Source organism: Spermophilus citellus, assembly GCF_964194105.1.
Source record: "Spermophilus citellus genome assembly, chromosome: 5".
Lineage (NCBI taxonomy): Eukaryota > Metazoa > Chordata > Mammalia > Rodentia > Sciuridae > Spermophilus > Spermophilus citellus.
Genome location: NC_138186.1, coordinates 152,152,881 through 152,170,612, shown reverse-complemented (window position 1 = coordinate 152,170,612; position 17,732 = coordinate 152,152,881). Strand labels below are relative to the sequence as shown.

The following is a 17,732-nucleotide window of genomic DNA, read 5'->3' as shown; positions in this document are numbered from 1 at the left end:
CTACCAACCTGTCTCAGTGAATCTGTTACATTTTCTGGCAAGAGCATTCTTGTTCTGGCTTTACTCTGACAGGTGTTTAAACACCATCATTCTCCAGCATCCCTATTCATTGTCTTTCTTATTTTAGAGGCTCTTTGTGAAGAGACATGTCAATCTGCTGGGTATCAAACATGCCTAAGACAATGAAAGCAGACAAGGTAAGAAAAATCAAACACAGAAAAGGAAAGGGATACCCAGAGTGACATGTGGGAACACACTTTCTAAATAGAATGCCTCACATCCCAAGACCTCAAAGAAGATTATAAAACCAGTCAAGCGGCACATACACAGTTACTGACCACAATAATGGGATTGAAAAATTTTTTTGCTGCACAGGTGATTGAACCCAGTGGTGCTCTACCACTAAGCTATGCCCTCAACCGTTTTTATTTTTCATTTCGAGACAGGGTCTCGCCAAGTTGCCCAGGCTGGCCTGAAACTTATGATCCTTTTGCCTCAGCCTCCCAAGAACCAGGGGTTATAGGTGCGTGGCTTATGATTGGAATCCTGATAACTATTATTGGTTTCCTTCACAGCATTATTCAATCAAAAGATACTGCTCACCATTTCCTACACAATTATAGCCAAAACATGATGTTCACATATATCATTTTCTAGTTTTACCCCATATGCCCTTTACTTCTTGGGCTTTACTTTCAAAGTGACATCGCCTAGTGACACCGGCTAATTTCCAGTGCTGAAAGTCACTTCTGTGCATCTTCTCACTCATCTCACCTCTACTTCCTGTAGGGCACTGTGGCTGAATGGGAAGAGACTATAAAAGGTTAAGGGATGAAATTAAAGAAGCCAGAAAGAAGACAATAAATCTACATGTCTATGCATACTGGTGTGTACATTGATTTTAAGGACAAAACTGTGGGCTGAATTGTGTCCCTCTCCACTCCAAATTCATATGTTGAAGCCCTAACCTCCAGTACCTCAGAATGTGACCACAGTTGGATACAGGCTCTTTAAAAGCCAATTGGGGTAGACTGATGTCATCCAATAGGACTGGGGTCCTTGTAAGAAGAGGAAATTCAGACACAGATTTGTGTGCAAAGGGATAACCATGTGAGGTCACAGAGAGAAGGTGGCTGTCTACAAGCCAACAAGGGAGGCCTCAGCAAGAAGAAACCCTGCTGACCCCTTGATCTTGGACTTCCAGACTCCAAAACTGTGAGAAAATGAATTTTTTTGACTTTTATTTTTTTTTGGGGGGGGGGTACCAGGGACTGAATTCAGGGGCACTCAACCACTAAGCCACATCCCTGGCCCTATTTTGTATTTTATTTAGAGACAGGGTCTCACTGAGTTGCTTAGTGCCTTGCTTTTGCTGAGGCTGGCTTTGAACTCATGATCCTCCTGCCTCAGCCTCCCAGACTGCTGGGATTATAGGCATGCACCAGACACCCGACTAAATTTCTGTTTTTAAATCACCCAGACTGGGGTCCTTTGTTACAGCAGCCCTACCACACCAATACAGACATTCACTTTGGTCTGTAAGTTTTTATTAGTAGGTTGAAAGTGAAGTGAAAATAGTACATAGCTTTCAACCTCATCCTCAACCCACTTAAAAGAGAGAAAAAGAAAGATTTTCTGAAGCCTTCTGCTATGAACACTTTAAATGGCTTTATTAAATTAAAATGTCCTCATCTGTAAATTGAGGCATGCATGTGTTCTGACAAGCTGTGGTTGGACGACTGAAGGGAATTCAGTTTTTTAAAAGAGTACACTTCTAAATTCCTTTCAAAATCTCATGTTTGGGTTTTATTCTTCTCATGTTTGCATTTAAAAACGGACAGTCAGGTCCCTTCCAAGCAACAGAACACTGGATGTGCACAGGTGCACCAGGCTTGCCCCTGGAGCCCCGGGAAGATGAAGCACAGCTCGGCAGAGCCGACAGGAACCGTCAGCAGGGGCTCAGCTAACTTGTCCTGGTTCATTCCAAGTCTCCATCCTCACCCAGCTCTTCAGTAAACAGGTTGGCAGGTCAGTACAAGTTAGTCTTACAGATGTGGAAGACATTTTGAGAAACACAAAATCCCTCAAATGGAAGAAATTGGTGACAGCACTCCTGAATCATCCTGTGAGCCCACCCCCAGAGCTGGTGGCCTCCCGGGTCCATGGCAGTGTTCAGCACACACCTCAGACAACAAACAGAGGCCTTCCACAGGGGGCTGAGCAACCATCAGAAAAAGCTTTTAGAGGACCCAATTAAGACTCAATGGAATTTGCTTCACACTGGGCTATGTTCTGCGAAGAGGCATAACATTGAAAGGAATGCCCCCTGACGTACAGAGGCGAAAATTAAAAGCCATACATTGTTTAATAAGGAACATATGAAAAGAATTTTTAAATAAATGATTGCTTCCTTTTGGAGTTTACAGAAAATGCTGCCCACATTTCCATAAGGGAGAAGGGTTCAGCCTCCTTTCCAGAAACCTGCTGCACTAACACCCTTCTTGCAGTTCCTCCCACTCATTGTGAAACACCTGTTTTCATCTGGTTTTTGACTTTGGTTTCTCCCTTAAACAATCAGCATGCAGCCACCTCAGAAGGAGCTCACAGAAGCCTCTTGAAAAGCAAAAGGCAGAGATTCTGCAAGCCTTCCAAAGGCCACTGCCATTGTGTGATGACTTCTTCACCTTCCAGTGTCCCGCAGTTATTTCAAACCTGGTTGCTGTGGGAACTGGATTACTTTGCTGCTAATTATATTAATGAAAAATGTATAGAGCCAAAAGTTTTCTGACAAGATCATGCCAGAATCCCCAAACAATACTTGACAAGGGGAATATCTGCTCATGGGAAGCTAATACTAATGGCCAAATTCAGCAGTGCATGGAGTAAAGAGTATCAGGCTCTGAACTGAACACTTTGTAACTTTTACCTCTAGTAATGAGAAAGATAGGCAGTTCGTGAAGTAAAATTTTCATCATTTTCAAAATCCTGCTGCTCTAGAATTTATTTTCCAGAGAATGTGCCTCAGTTTAAGAAACTTCTAGAATGATTCTGAAAACCACTCGGAGGCCCCTCTCCAAAAGATTCTAGATCTAGAATATGAAACCCTGAAATAAGTAGTTTGCCAAGCACCATAGGTAATTCTCATAATTGCATAAACTTGTGAAATGTCACCCCACAGTTTATTAAACCCCAAAATTTTACAGGGATATGCATACTGAAAAGTAAATGTACTGTTAAAACAAAAACACACAAAAATAGGGAAACTACAGTTATTCTATGCCGACCTTAAGTAGTAAATCATTTTTAAAATGTCAGCACATTAATACCACAGTAAACATATTTTTTAAATTAGTCTATTTCCCCACAAAACTTTTAAACTTTCATAAAATGTTTCTTAGGCTAGTGCAACAAGCCAGGTCAAAGTTGAGATCCTGTGTGACAATCGTCCAAGAAAGTCTTTTGAAATGAGTTAAAAAGCAATTTGTTACAGAAATTAAAAAAAAAAAAAGTCTTTCACATTGGGGAAAATGGTAATCAAGATTAATTGTAAGTGATGGTGGCTGTTTGTGCTTATTACAGCAAGTTTGCTTTTCTACCTTATGATCCAGCCAAGCTATCAACCGAGCATGAAGCCAAAGGAAAGGCACTTTCTAATACAAGGAATCAAAAAAATATTTACCCCAGGAGCCTTTCTCAAGATGCTCCCGGCGTGCTCTGCCAAAATAAGGAAATATATCCAGGAAAAGAAAAAAAAAAAAAAAGATGTGGGATCCAGCAATCTGGAGAATCAGCACAAGAAGGAAGTGGAAGGAACTCCAGGGCGTGGTGCTGAGAGAACCCAAGGCAACAGCTGGGCAGCAGCTTAGAGAAAATCCTGTCCAAATGGGAAGAGGGCAAAGACTATGGAGAAACTGCTTAGATGAACTCAAAAGAAGAACCCAAGTGTCTGAACATATTGAAAAGAGATTTACATAACCCGACAAAGGTGGGAACACCAGTCAAGCACATGCAGAAGATCATCAGGGGAACAGAAGCTGTGTAGAGAAGTAAAAGCAACATGGCTCACCATATGGCTCAGCTGCCATCAGCTCCTACGCAGGTACCTGGACCACTGAGCTGATCACAGTGCAGCACAGACATGCTGGGAAGATGAGGAAACAGGACAGGAAAGATGGGATTGAGTTGAGTCAGTGAGATAAAGGGAGCCCCATCTTCAGTTTTCCATACTGTGAGGTGAGCAGGTAATGTGTGGAGCTGAAGAGTCAATAAGTGGCCACATAACCATGCCACTTAGAGACTGGAGGTAAATACTAAAGACCTGGCCTCAAACACTCACCATTTCTTGGAGGCTGTTAACTTTCTACTCAGTTCCCACCACTCTGCTAATAGAGGACCCAGCTAATCAGAGCAACTCATTTATTTGACAGAGATTTTATGTCAGGCAGATGGGTAGGAAAAAGTAGATGGAGGATACACTGGTGAATAAGACAGAGAGTGTCCGTAGCTGGTGGATCTTATGTGCCAGTGAAAGGAGACAATGAACAAATAAACACAAATGAGATAATCTGAGTGATAAGTGCCAGAGAATACAGAGGGCTGTGGCTGCAGGCTATCCTAGAGGAGAAGCCAGGTAAGGTCTCCACAAGGGGAAAATGGCGGAGATGAAATAAAGAGCCAGTTTTGTACGGAGTCAGGGGAAGAGTATCTCCAACAGGAGCCCCAACTGCAGAAGTCCACGGGTAGAAGAGAGTCAGGTTTTGAGGACTGAAAAAGGCAGAGACTGTAGCAGCAGACAGGGGACCTGGGGCAAAGTGGTGGGAGATGAGGTCACAGAGGTGGGCAGCGGTCATGGAGGAGCATGTGGAGACTTGAGGGCCAGACTGGGAAATCTGGATTTCATTCTAAATGCAAAGGGAAGACAGCAAGGTTTAGAGTAAGGAAGTGACATGATTTATGCTCTAAAGAATTACTTAAGCTGTTGTGCAAAAAAAAAAAAAAAAAAAAAAAAATGAACTGCAGAAGGGTAGGACCAAAAGCATGAGATTGTCTGGAATCTCTGCAGTTGTCCAGAAAATGGATGACCAGGGCTTGGCTGGTGGCAAGCAGTAGAGACAGGAAGAAGAGAATGATCTTGAGATATATTTTGGAGGCAAAATGAACAGGACATGCTGATGGATGGATGTGGAGGAGAAAGGGAAAAACCACAGGATGATTCCTAGATTTTTTGGCTAGTATAAGGGAGTGGCTGGGAGTATCATTTGGTAAAATGCAGAAAGTCAAGGGAAGCACTAGTTTGGGGGTTCAAAACCAATCCTTCTATTTAGAAATGTTACCACGGAGATGCCCACAAAGTACTCAAACAAACCCGTCAAGCAAATCAGTTACAGATTTGAACCTAGAACTTAAAGACAGGTCAGAGTGGCAGACTCACAAATTTGGGCAACATACTCCCATTTCTCCATCCATCTCCCTAGATCAAGTGTTCCTTTCGCCCCATTGCATCCCTGTGGCCTGTCTGCCCCTGGGCACCGCCGTCCATCTTTGTGATATCTATGCTGCATGTGGCAGGCAGACACATCCCCTCAAACCCTCTGATTGTGTCTCCAGAGTTCTCTAGCTGTCCCTTCCCTTCCTTCTCATTTCTGCACATCTCCACTGAGCGTCTGCTAGTCTCAGACCTGTGGGGAGGGCCTAGGTTTTGATCCTCCCCCCCCCCACAGTTCAGCACAGCACCTTCCACATCATACCTTTAGCTGAGGAGCCTCTTGTTGGATAAAGGAGCCACTCTTTCTCCCTCTTCATATCCCCCCATAAAACAAGCAGATCTGCAGGAATACACCCACCAAGCAGTACCGTGTAGCTTTCCAAGATATTCTTAAACAAAATAGCACTTCAGCCTTCTCTTTGGCAACCCAAATTTCCTTAGTGTTTAAAGGCTACAGTGTTAAACTTGCCAGAAGGTTTATGTGAGTAAAAATACCCAGTTCCTTGAAATGAAAATAAACCAAGGGGCAGTTTATAAATATAACTGATAATGGTCAGACCAACCTTTTGATAAGTAATGTCACTTGCCCATTCCCTTCTGGATTACTGTGGCTTTTGTTTTTTGTTCCCCTGCTTCAGATGGGGAAGTGGAGGGAAAAAGAAGTGTTTATTTTCTTAAGACTATTTTTACCTCAATATCACTTTTACATCAGTTGAGTCTTCACTAAATATTAATCTTTTCTCCCAAGAATAAGACTAGCAGTTGGTCTGTTATATTAAAGTCCCCGAGAAAAGAAAACATGCTAGAATTTTTCCTCTATTTGAAATAAACAAGCTTAATTATAGGACAACAACCCATGTTTATGTTCTTTCTTAAACTGCCTTTAAGTAGGAAATAGACAAAATCTGACTTGCCCATCCATTATTGTTTTTTCAAACTGCTGAAGACAAAATAAAACTAAATATATTTGTGATGCTCCTTAAGGACCAGACCTGATGAGCAATGGACCAAAGGTAATGTCCAACTTTCTGCTTATTTTCTTTCTTTAAAACTGAGTAGCCTGGCTTGGCACAGTGGTGCACACCTGTAATCCTAGCAACTCGGGAGGCTGAGGCAGGAGGATCACCAAGTGCGAGGTCAGCCTCAGCAACTTAGCAAAGCCCTAAGGACGCAGTGAGACCCTGTCTCAAAGTAAAACATTAAAAAAAAAAAAAAAAGAGCTGGTGAGGTGGCTCAGTGGTTAAGGAACCCTGGGTTCAATCCATGGTACCAAAAAAAAAAAAAAAAAAAAGAGTGAGCAACATTTGCATTGTTATCAAACACACTAGGAAGAAAAGATAGCTATATTAGGACCTATATTTCTGTTTTCATCGTTCAATTTGCAAGGAAAAAAAATAGTTGAAAAACAGCATTGAAGGTAAAGCTCAGTGTTCACATAGCTGGGGACAAGCAGAGACCATGGTGGGTGACAGTCTTTAATTCTAGTGGAGGCCTAGGTGGATACTGCATGCTGTAACCTTGGCTGGGACCACATAGAGGAAGGCCACCACTGCCACACCACCTCCAAAGGAAATCATATTACTTTGAAACCTGCTTTTTTACATTTTGATATTATTTATCATAAAAATCACCTTTTTAAACTTTTTTACACATCTTCTTCAGATGGCTTATTCTGTTATATGACTGTATCTCAATTAATTTGATAAAGCTCTTGATATTTGACTTCTAGATTATTTTCCAATTTTAACTTTGATAAACAACACTGTTCCAGTGAGCAACAAGTGACTTTCTTTACTAGAAGTGTAACTGCTAGGTCTGGATGTATGGAAATTTTAAGGATTTAAAAATATATATATTGAGGGCTGGGGTTATGGCTCAGCAGTAGAGCACTCCCCTAACACATGCGAGGCCCTGGGTTCGATCCTCAGCACCACATAAAAATAAATAAATAAATATGTTGAAAAAAATAAATATTTAAAAAAATATATATATATATAAACTGCTGTCCTGATAGCTTGTCCCAATTAAAATTACCACAAGCTAATCATATCCTGGGAAAATCATTCATTTTCTAAATTCATAGGTGACCAATGGCATCCCATATATTTTTTTCATATAAATGCTTCAAGTTTCATATACCAATTGGTCTCTTCTGTTTCTTCTTAGGTCAAGTAACATGGGCAGGTCACTTAACTCTTGTGTCAGTTTTTCTGATCTATAAGATGGGGTCTGTAATCTGAATGTTGTTAGGACTTAAAACTTAATTTGAGCAAAGCATTTGAACAGTCCCTGGTCCATTAGATATTTTGAGAACTGCCCGTTCATGTCCTTAATTTGTTTTTCTATCTGGGTGTTTACCTTTTTCTTACTGGTTGTTAAGAGGTCTTACTACATTAAGGAAGTTAATCATCATTTTCCATATATAGTACAAATAAATATCTCTTTCAGCTTTAAGATTTTCCTTTTCAATTTGCTGATGACAGGGTGGGCATGTTTGTTTTTTGGTGGTGGAGGTAGTTTTTTTTTTTCCATCTTTTTGAATTTTTTTTTTTTTTGCCATGGAGCTGTCTAAAAATTTTAGATCATCAAATCTTTTCATCATAAGCCAGTATAAATCGGAGATCAAATATTGAAATAAGAGACAAACAGCAGAGGAAACATGTTGCTTAATAACCCTAATTTGTAAGAAAGAAAAGGCTTAATCAATCGGACTCCATTAAAAACTTAAAGTTCTTATGTGAAAAGATACTGCAAACAAACTTACGGTGCAAGACAAACATGAGAAAAATATGTGCAAACAAATCAAAGACGTATGATAGACACGAGGCAAATCACCTTAACATACTAATCCGTAAGAAACCATAAAAATAGCCAAAGACTACAAATGCCCAATTCAGAGGAAAAGAACTATAAATGCTTTGACTTCACTCACAATCAAAAAGGGATGCCATTTTTTTTTAACATAGGGATTTACAAAGATTCTAAAAACTTCTTTTTGCACAATATTGTGGTCACATTCCAGTGCACAAGGGGCACCTGGATGAGAGAGTGAGTGGGAAGCCAGTTCCTGTGGACGTCCTACTTGCTAAGCCATGGGCCTGCAGGGCTGCCTCATTCTGAGGAAGTGACTTTTATTTCTCACAAAGCACAATATGGGATAAGAGAGACCCTGATGTACGGAATATGAGAGTGCAGAAAATAACAGTTCTCGTACAGTAAACAGTAACATTGAGAGAGGCTCTTTGGGAGTAATCTGACAAAGTCTGTCAACAGAAAACACAGAAATCTTTTGACCCAGCAACTCCACTGCTAGGTTTTATGGGTGTATGTAGACCAAGATGTTTAGATAAGGATATTCATTTCACCATTGTTCATAACGGCACACACATGCAAGAAGAACCCAGAAATGATATAAAAATACAAGCATTAAATATAAACATATAGGGTTCCAAGCCAGGCTTGCCTGTAATCCCAGTTTCTCAGGAAGTTGAGGGAGGAGATTATAAGTAATAGGTCAGTCTGGGCAATTGAACAAGACCCTTGATCAAAATAAGAATTATCAAAAAGGGAGGGGATAAAGCTCAGTGGTAGAGCATCCATGGGTTCAATTCCCAATACCACCCAAAATTTAATTAATTAATTAATAATATATAGAATTCTTTTAAAGGAAATTTCTATATAGTCACATACTAAAATATTTTTTGTTTATAGGAGTGAAGGGGTCAATATGGAAATATTTTCAAGCCCTATCACATGAAAAATCCCAAAGTCTAGAAGAATAAGTAGAGTATGACTTGTTTATGTTTTAATAAAGGCACATATGTAAAATGTGTGAAATGAAAACAAAATTGTTCATGCTGGGGTGAGAGCTGAGAAATCTAGGAGGAAATTAATTCTTATTTATTTATTTAGTTAGTGAGTGAGTTTGAGATACGTTCTCACTAAATTGCCTCAAACTCCCTCCTGCCTCAGCCTCTGCCTTTCGAATAGCTGGGATTATAAGTGTGCACCACCATGCCTGGCAGTAAACTCATTCTGCGGGGAGAAGGAGCATCAGGATTGAACTCAGGGACACCTGACCATTGAGCCACATCCCCAGCCCTATTTTGTATCTTATTTAGAGACAGGTCTCACTGAGTTGCTTAGCACCTCGCTAAACTGCTGAGGCTGGCTTTGAACTTTCGATCCTTCTGTCTCAGCCTTCTGAGCCACTGGGATTACAGGTGTGCATCACTGCACCTGGCCAATAAACTGATTTTTATCCTAAGTAGTCTTGTAATGTTTGACTTTTGACCATGTGCATATTCTTTTCATTAAAGGAAACAAATTATTTTGCCTCTATGATTTCGTTCTATGTCTGGTTTACAAGGAAATGGATAAATATTATGGAAAAGATATACAGGGACTTCAACAAAACCAGAAACTCCAGAAACACAGACAGATACAGGTTCTACTGCAATCTAGTGTGATCCTGCACCCTACATTCACTTGCTTCCCTTTCTCTTAAGTGGAGACACTGGCCTTCCAACCTAAGGGCTAAGGCAAAGTAACCAAAAAAGGATCTGTGACACAAGGTGGGTAGAGAGGATTGAAAAAAGGGAAATAGTTATTAGATGCAGACACCACCCTTCCGATAATGGGGCCAGAGTAACATAATTTCTGAGGTCAATAAAAAAATAAAAAGAATATTACGTCTCATTCATACATCATTGCCTTAAAGTAGTGAAGCTATCATTGAGAATACTTGTAGGTTTATTCAGATATTCAAGAAATACTGAGCTCAATCTTCATGCCTTGTAGTTGGCAATGAAACAAACAAAAGTTTTAGCTTTCCTTGGGCATGAAGCCAGAAGGTACTAGAACCACCCTATGCAGATACCTGTTTAGCCTGTACTTAGAAATAACAGATTCAATAGTCAATAAAATAATGGCAAACCTAATCCAGCATCATTAAAAAATGGATTATTCACCATACCCAAACAATTCATCCCCAAATGCAAGGATGCTTTGACATCCCAACATCAATTAAGGTCACTTGTTATATTAATAGAATGAAGAACGAAAGCCATTAATCTTTTCAGTAGAGGCAGAAAAAAGCCTTTCACAAGACTTGTGTTTGCCAATCCTTTCATGGTAAGATACCCACAAACCAGGAACAGTAGGGAACTTTTTGACAAAGAACATCTATGAAAAAAGGCACAGCTAACATTATACTTAATGGTGACAGACTATTCCACCTCTTAAATCAAGAATAAAACAAAATGTTCACTCCTGCTACTTGTGTTTATTCTACAGGTTTTAGACAGGGCCATTAGACAAGAAAGAAATATCATCCAAACTGCAAAGGAAGAAGTAAAATTTTCTCTTTGTACATGACCTTGTATATAGATCTTTTATGTAGTATGATCTTATATATATAAAATCCAAAGGAATATACTAAAAAAAAACTATTTGCAGTTCAGCAGGGTTGCAAGTTATAAGATAAATGTACAAAAATCTTTTTTTCCTTATTTCTAAACACCAGCAATGAACATTCTGAAAATGAACTAAGAATAGAATTTCAAAAATCAGCATACTACAGTGTAACTAAACTGTGGAGCTAACCTAGATGCCCTTCAATAGATGAATGGGTAAAGAAACTGAAAAAAATACACACACACACACACATACACAATGGAATATAACTCAGCATTAAAAGAGAATAAAATTATGGCATTTTCAGGTAAATGAATGGACTTGGAGAATATAATGCTAAGTGAAGTAAACCAATCCCAAAAAAACCAAAGGCAGAATGTTCCCTCTGATGAATGGATGCTGATCCATATTGGGGGAGGGGGCATGGGAAGAATGGAGAAACTTTTGGATTGGACAAAGGAGAGCGGGGAAGGCAGGGAGCATGGGGGTAGGTAAGATGGTAAAATAAGATGGACATCATTTTCCTAGGTACATGTATGACTGCACAGATGGTGGGACTCTGCATCGTGTACAACCATAGAAATAAAAAGTTGTGTACAATGTGTATATACATTTGTGTACAAAGAAACGAAATGCATTCTGCTGTCATGTATAACTAATTAGAAAAAAAAATTTAATTAAAAAAAAGTTAAAAGAAAGAAAGAAAAAGAACAGAATCTCATTTGTATTAGCATCAAAAACAATAAAATACTTAGGGAGAACTTTAACAAGGGAAGGCAAGACCAATACAATGAAAAATACAAAACCGTAGAAAGAAATTTTAAAAGATCTAAATAAACAGAAAGACCTCTGTGTTAATGGATTAGAAGATTTCACATTGCTAAGATGGCAATAGTACCTAAATTGAACTACAGGTTCAATACGACCTATCAAAATCCCAGTCAAATAATATTCCATAAGAGTGCCAAGGTGAGTCAATAGGGAAAGAATCATCTTTATGACTAATGTTGCTGGGACAACTGGATATCCAATACAAAGAATGAAGTGGAAACCCTGCAAAATGTGTAACCAACCTAGATTTAAAGCTAACACTATAGAACTCTTAGAAGAAACATAGGACTATATGTTTTCTGGCTTTGGTTAGGCAATGGTTTCTTAGATATGACATCAAAAACTAAAAACAACAACATCAAAAAAACCCTTAAAGCTGTGAGCTGAAAATTATCCTATTGAGTTGAAAACACAACCAGGAAAACAGTAGAAAATATTTGCAAATCATATTTCTGATAAGAGACTCACATTCAATCCATGTTTAAAATCTGTAGTCCAATTTGAATAATATTTTATCCAGAAATGGGTTTTAAAAACTTAATAAAAGAAAGACAAATTACCCAATTAAAATTAGGTAAAGGTTCTGAATAGACATTTTCCCAAAGAAGATCTAAAAATGGCCAATAAGCACATAAAAAGATTCTTAGTGCAATTAGCAATTAGAGAAAAGCCAATCAAAACCACAATAAGGCCAGGGACAATGGTGTAGACCTGTAATCCCAGCAACTTAAGAGTCTGAAGCAGGAGGATGGCAAGTTTGAGGTCAGCCTCAGCAACTCAGCAAGGCTCTCAGCAATTTAGCAAGACCCTGTCTCAAAATAAAATTTAAAAACTTAGGGATGTATCTCAGTGGTAAAATGCCCCTAGGTTCAATCCCCAGTACCAAAACAAAACAAAACAAAACAAAACACAACACAAGATACAACTTGGCATTCACAAGGATAGCTAGGGAAAAAAAAAAAAAAGCTAGACAATAACAAGTGTTGTTGGCAAGGATGTGAGGGATTTGGAACCTTCATACACTGCTGGAGGGAATAAGAGTGCACAGCTAGTCACTTTGGAAAACTGTCTGTCAGTTCCTAAAAAGGTAATACAGAATTACCTATCATGTGACCCAGCAATTCACTCCCAGTTATATACTACAGAGAAATAAAAATAAATCTTCACCAATAATTCCTACGAGTATTATTCATAATAGCCAAGAAACTAGAAATAACCCTGATGAACAGATAAACAAAATGTGGTCTACTCATACAGTGGAATATTATTTGGCAACAAAAATAAATGAAGGGCTGGGGATGTGGCTCAAGCAGTAGCGCGCTCGCCTGGTATGTGCGGGGAACTGGGTTCGAACCTCAGCACCACATAAAAATGAAATAAAGATGTTGTGTCCACCGAAGAAAACTAAAAAATAAATATTAAAAGAATCTCTCTCTCTCTTAAAAATAAAAAATAAAAAATAAAAAAATAAATGAAGTACTGATACTACTATAACATAGGCAGCCCTGAAAACATGTCAACTTAAAGAAGCCATTCACAAAATGACATGTAATGGTTCCATTTACACAAAATGTTCCCAATAAACAAATCTATGGAGACAAAAAGTAGATTAGTATTTAATTGACGTGGAGCAGGCAAGTAAGTAGGGTGGAAATAGGGACAGATGTATCACAACACTGTGAATATACTAAAAAAACAATGTTTTGTATGCCAGTAGGTGGACTTTAGGGTATGTGAGTTACATGTCAATAAAGTTGTCTTTTTAGAAGACAACTTTTTAAAAATATTTTTAGATGTATAGACCTTTATTTTTATTCATTTAGTTATATATGTGGTGCTGAGAATCAAACCCAGTGCCTCACACATGCTAGGCAAGCACTCTACCACTGAGCCACAGCCTCAGCCCCTAGAAGACAACTTTTTAAAAGAAATGTGGTCTGACCACTTATTTTCAGAAATAACTTGAGTTTTCGTAGAAACCAGAAAAACAGGCACAGCCCTAAAGGGAAAAGATGAAAAGAGCCTGAAATCAAAAGAGGAGAAACAAGCTAAACTATGGTTACAATGAAGATAGGATTTTTTTTTTTTTTTTTTTTTTTTTTTTTACAAAAGCTCAAATGGAGGGAAAAGAGGAACTGTTGGACACTGTGTTATCGATGATGACCCAGACTCAAGCAGGTTGTCCTCCCCAAGCATCCTTACTCTGTAATCCCTAGCAGTTGCTCCAGACTTAACCTAGAGCAGGGCTGCCATCAAACAGGACAAGGACCTTCACAGCATTTGTAATCCCAGTTAAACAGCTAACAAGGAGCAAACAGAATACTTGGAAGAGCAGAGGACTTGACATTCCCAGATTCAGAGAACACAGACATCAATAGAAAACTGACCAAATGTTATTTGGCTTTTGTTTTTGTTTAGGACCTGATGACAAAACTTCAGATCTCATAGACTTAGAGATCCGAAGTGGATACCATGAGAAAATTGTTCCACTTCTGAAATATGGCAACTTAAGTTATAACCACTCTCCCTACGTGATTCTGCAATCTGCATTTGGGGTAAAATTGGGAGTTCATAACCCACTTCAATCTAATGTATGAAATATGATATGTCAAGAGCTTTGTAATGTTGTGAACAACCAATAAAAAAAAATAACCACTCTCATTCCTCCAATGGACAAACCAAAAGCAAAAGTCTTCTATTCAGATATCTGGACTGGTCCTTTCAATCTACACAAACTTTTAATCCACAAAGCCAAGAACCCACTTGTATAGCACCATTCTATGGCTATTTCTCTGAAATACCTTTTATCATTAAGCATAATTTTTTTTGTTGAAATCACTTTTTATTAAAATAGATTTGGGGGCTGGAGTTGTGGCTCAGTGGTAGAACACTTGCCTGGCATGTGTGAGGCCCTGGGTTTGATCCTCAGCACTGCATATGAATGAATGAATGAATGAATAAATAAATAAATAAATAAATAAATAATCCATTTACAACTAAAAAATATTTTAAAAAATAGATTTTGCAATCTGTCCATATGGTTAGTCATTTTATTAGACGTCACAGCACTCTGGGTGTTTTTTATTTGTTTTTTGTTTTTGTTATTGTTGTTTGTTTTCTGCTATGCTTGGTAAGAGGTAGGATGATTACATTTTAGGATTCTGCTTGTTTTCTGAACTTCTTTTATGTCATATTCCTTGATTTTTGAAAATGCAAAATCTTTTTCTTTTCCATTAACCACTCCAAAAATGTTTTGTGACAAAATAACTAAATTTAGGACACTACTTCCTGCCTACCTGTTGTACTGGAGTGATGATTTAATTTTATCTTTTTGACTGCAGAAACTTAAAAATATAACTCTTACTTGAAATGAAAGATATCACACTGCTTTAAAATGAGATAAAGAAAATAAAATTTTATTTGCACCCAATACTTTTCTAAATTTAAGATCCTAATCAACACCCCACGCCCCCACCCTCCCAGTCCCTCAAAAGCCATCAACGTGAGGTCTTTGTGATGTTTGCAGCAGTGTAGCCATGTCATGGTCTGTAAGGGAAGGTGCAGTCCTTTCTGGATTGATTTCTCTCCCTTACAGAGGTCATTCTTTGGGGCATTAACAGAAGCCTCAGTGAGGCTTAGGATATTTCAGGGACTGAAGCTGTGTAACATAAACAAACCCATTGGGGGTGAGGGGTGGGATGAGAGAATGCTATCTAGTTAGACATCCTGGAGCAGATTAATAAACCTTCCTCTGTGCCTTGTCATTTCCTTTCAGCAAGATCCTGTTGATGTTTGCACAATTTAAAAAGTGTATCACATATCTCAATGAACAACGTAGATGGTTCCTTTGAGGTTACTGGGTTTTTAAATTGTTGATGGGAAAATATCAAAACAATAACTTTCAAATTTATTTCATTATCCAATCACGTGGCACATCACCGAATAGTGTTTATCTCTATACAGCTGGGGAAATACCAGAGGTACCTTCCTTCCTTTTTTTTTTCTTAAGAAGATGGAAAAAAGAAACTGTTAAAACAGGGCATTGTAACTCAGAAAAACGTCACACACATTTCCATAAAACGAACAAGAACTATGTTCATGAGATGTTTCCCTAAACTTTATAGTTTGTGTCTAACATAAACAAAACAAGTATGATTTGAAACAATTACGGGTTTCTTCTGGTAGTTAGTTATTAAGTATTCAGCGTCCTGCCAGGATAGGAGAAGGCCATCGGCACTTCTCCGAAAAACAAACCATAAATCAGTTGACAAGCTTGAAAGAACTCAGTTCTAGTCTGTTCGGAAGCCAAGGGTAAATACAGAAAAACCTGTTGGCATGTTTTTCTTGCTCTCTAAGTTTCGCGTTTTAAAAACACAGTAATACGCAAATGGCGTTTCTCCTAAGTTTCTGGCTCCAAAGAAATTTGGACAAAAACCAAAGCCAAGGCATGTCGCGCAGAAGTGAGGCCTGTGCCTTTAAGGTAAAATCGGCCAGATCCCCAAAGACATTCCACTTTTCACGACAAAGAGTTTGGCGAGCGCTACCTCTGGGGTTTCTCCGAGGGACTTGGCGGGTCCGAGAGGAACCCGAGGAGTCCGCTAGCCCCGGCCTGTCCCGGGGGCCCCGCTAGCCCCGCGCTCGCGCTGCGGGAGCGCATCGCGCGCGCCGGGACTCACCGCTGCCGGGCTGCGGGGACAGCGTGGAGACCGAGGTCTGGCCCATGGCCAGGGTCGCAGGGCCAGGTCCAGGGATCACGCGGTTCTTTCGGTCCTTCGATCATGGGTCCGCTCCCAGACAGCTTCCCAAGCGTCCATTTCCCCTCCCGAGCCGAGCAGCCCGCCCGGCCCCGCACCTTCTCCCGAGCGCGGGTTCCCCAGCCCGGCCGGCCGTAGCCGGCGCGGCGGATCCAGCCCAGCGGATGCCTGTCATTCCTCTATGCAGATTAGCTGGGGTCAGGGGTCACAGGGAGAAAGGAGGGGGCCAGGACGATAGGGAGGGGAGGAGGGGCAGTGGGGTTGGGGGGACAAGCTGCAGAAAGGTCCTGGGGGAGGCCCCGGCAGGGCCGGTGGCACCCAGGGGGCTGGGAGACCCGCACCCCCTCAGGGTAGTAGAGAACCAGGTTATCAGAATATTCCCCTTTAATTTAAAAGGTTCAATGTCAAATGATCCTTAAGGGCTAAAAGAAAAGGAATTAAAGTACTTAGTCACGGTACTTAATTTAAGAAAATTTCTCTTTAAAGTTAGTTCCTTCCTGATACTCCCAAGTACTGCAGCGCTGTTGAATGTGCGAGATGTGGGGTTTGCTCCTTTTAAGAATCATCTTCCTTTTAACAAATACAATTAAAACAAAAACCAATCTTAATGGCCTCAGTTGGACAACAAATCTGAATGAGAGTATCAAGTGTGAAGTCAACTAAGCATGATGCACTTCGCGCTGGACCACAGAAACTCCCAGGGTGTTCATTTCCTGTCTCTCCAAGAATCACCACAAAACAAGGTGTTTAAAATGTACAGAAGGTGAAAAAACAGTAACAACAATCAATATTCTAAAAGATACTATCCCCTGAAAGCTGAATTAAACCCTACTATAACATCCTCTTAAATCTCAATTTTCTTAAAACTATAAATACAAATAAATACTCGATCTTGACAATTGATGATTAGTATATTGAGTCATTTGGATTAATATATGTATGGTGCATTAGATGGAACAGTGGTCCCATCAATGTGTTCATTTTATGAAAATTCACTGAGCTGTGTACTGGTATGAGCATCTTTCTAAATGCATACACTTCATTTAGAAGTGAAAAACAAAAGTGCAATATAGTGGGTCGCTGACACCAGCTTTCATATCGTGGTTTATCCTAGTCAACTCTGAAATTATGAAAAAAAGGAATTATCATATCAAATTATCTTACAAGATAATTTGAGTTTTAATACTTTAAACATAATCATTTTCCTAACATTTGTATTAAGATTAGGCAGGGCCTTATTTTATTTT

General features: G+C 39.4%; 1 protein-coding gene across 8 annotated transcripts in view; it reads right to left on the bottom strand.

Moving 5' to 3' along the window:
* PHACTR2 (phosphatase and actin regulator 2) overlaps nucleotides 1-16,641 on the bottom strand; it is a gene marked incomplete at its 3' end in the record, with an annotated part of 133,576 nt that extends 116,935 nt beyond the window's left edge. For all 8 annotated transcript variants that reach the window (XM_081295189.1, XM_081295193.1, XM_081295195.1 and 5 more), the window contains exon 1: nucleotides 16,408-16,641. In XM_081295189.1, coding sequence (XP_081151315.1) covers nucleotides 16,408-16,453 — 46 coding nt within the window. In that variant the 5' untranslated portion in view covers nucleotides 16,454-16,641. The remainder of the gene's footprint in view (nucleotides 1-16,407) is intronic.
* Nucleotides 16,642-17,732: the final 1,091 nt, after the last annotated feature.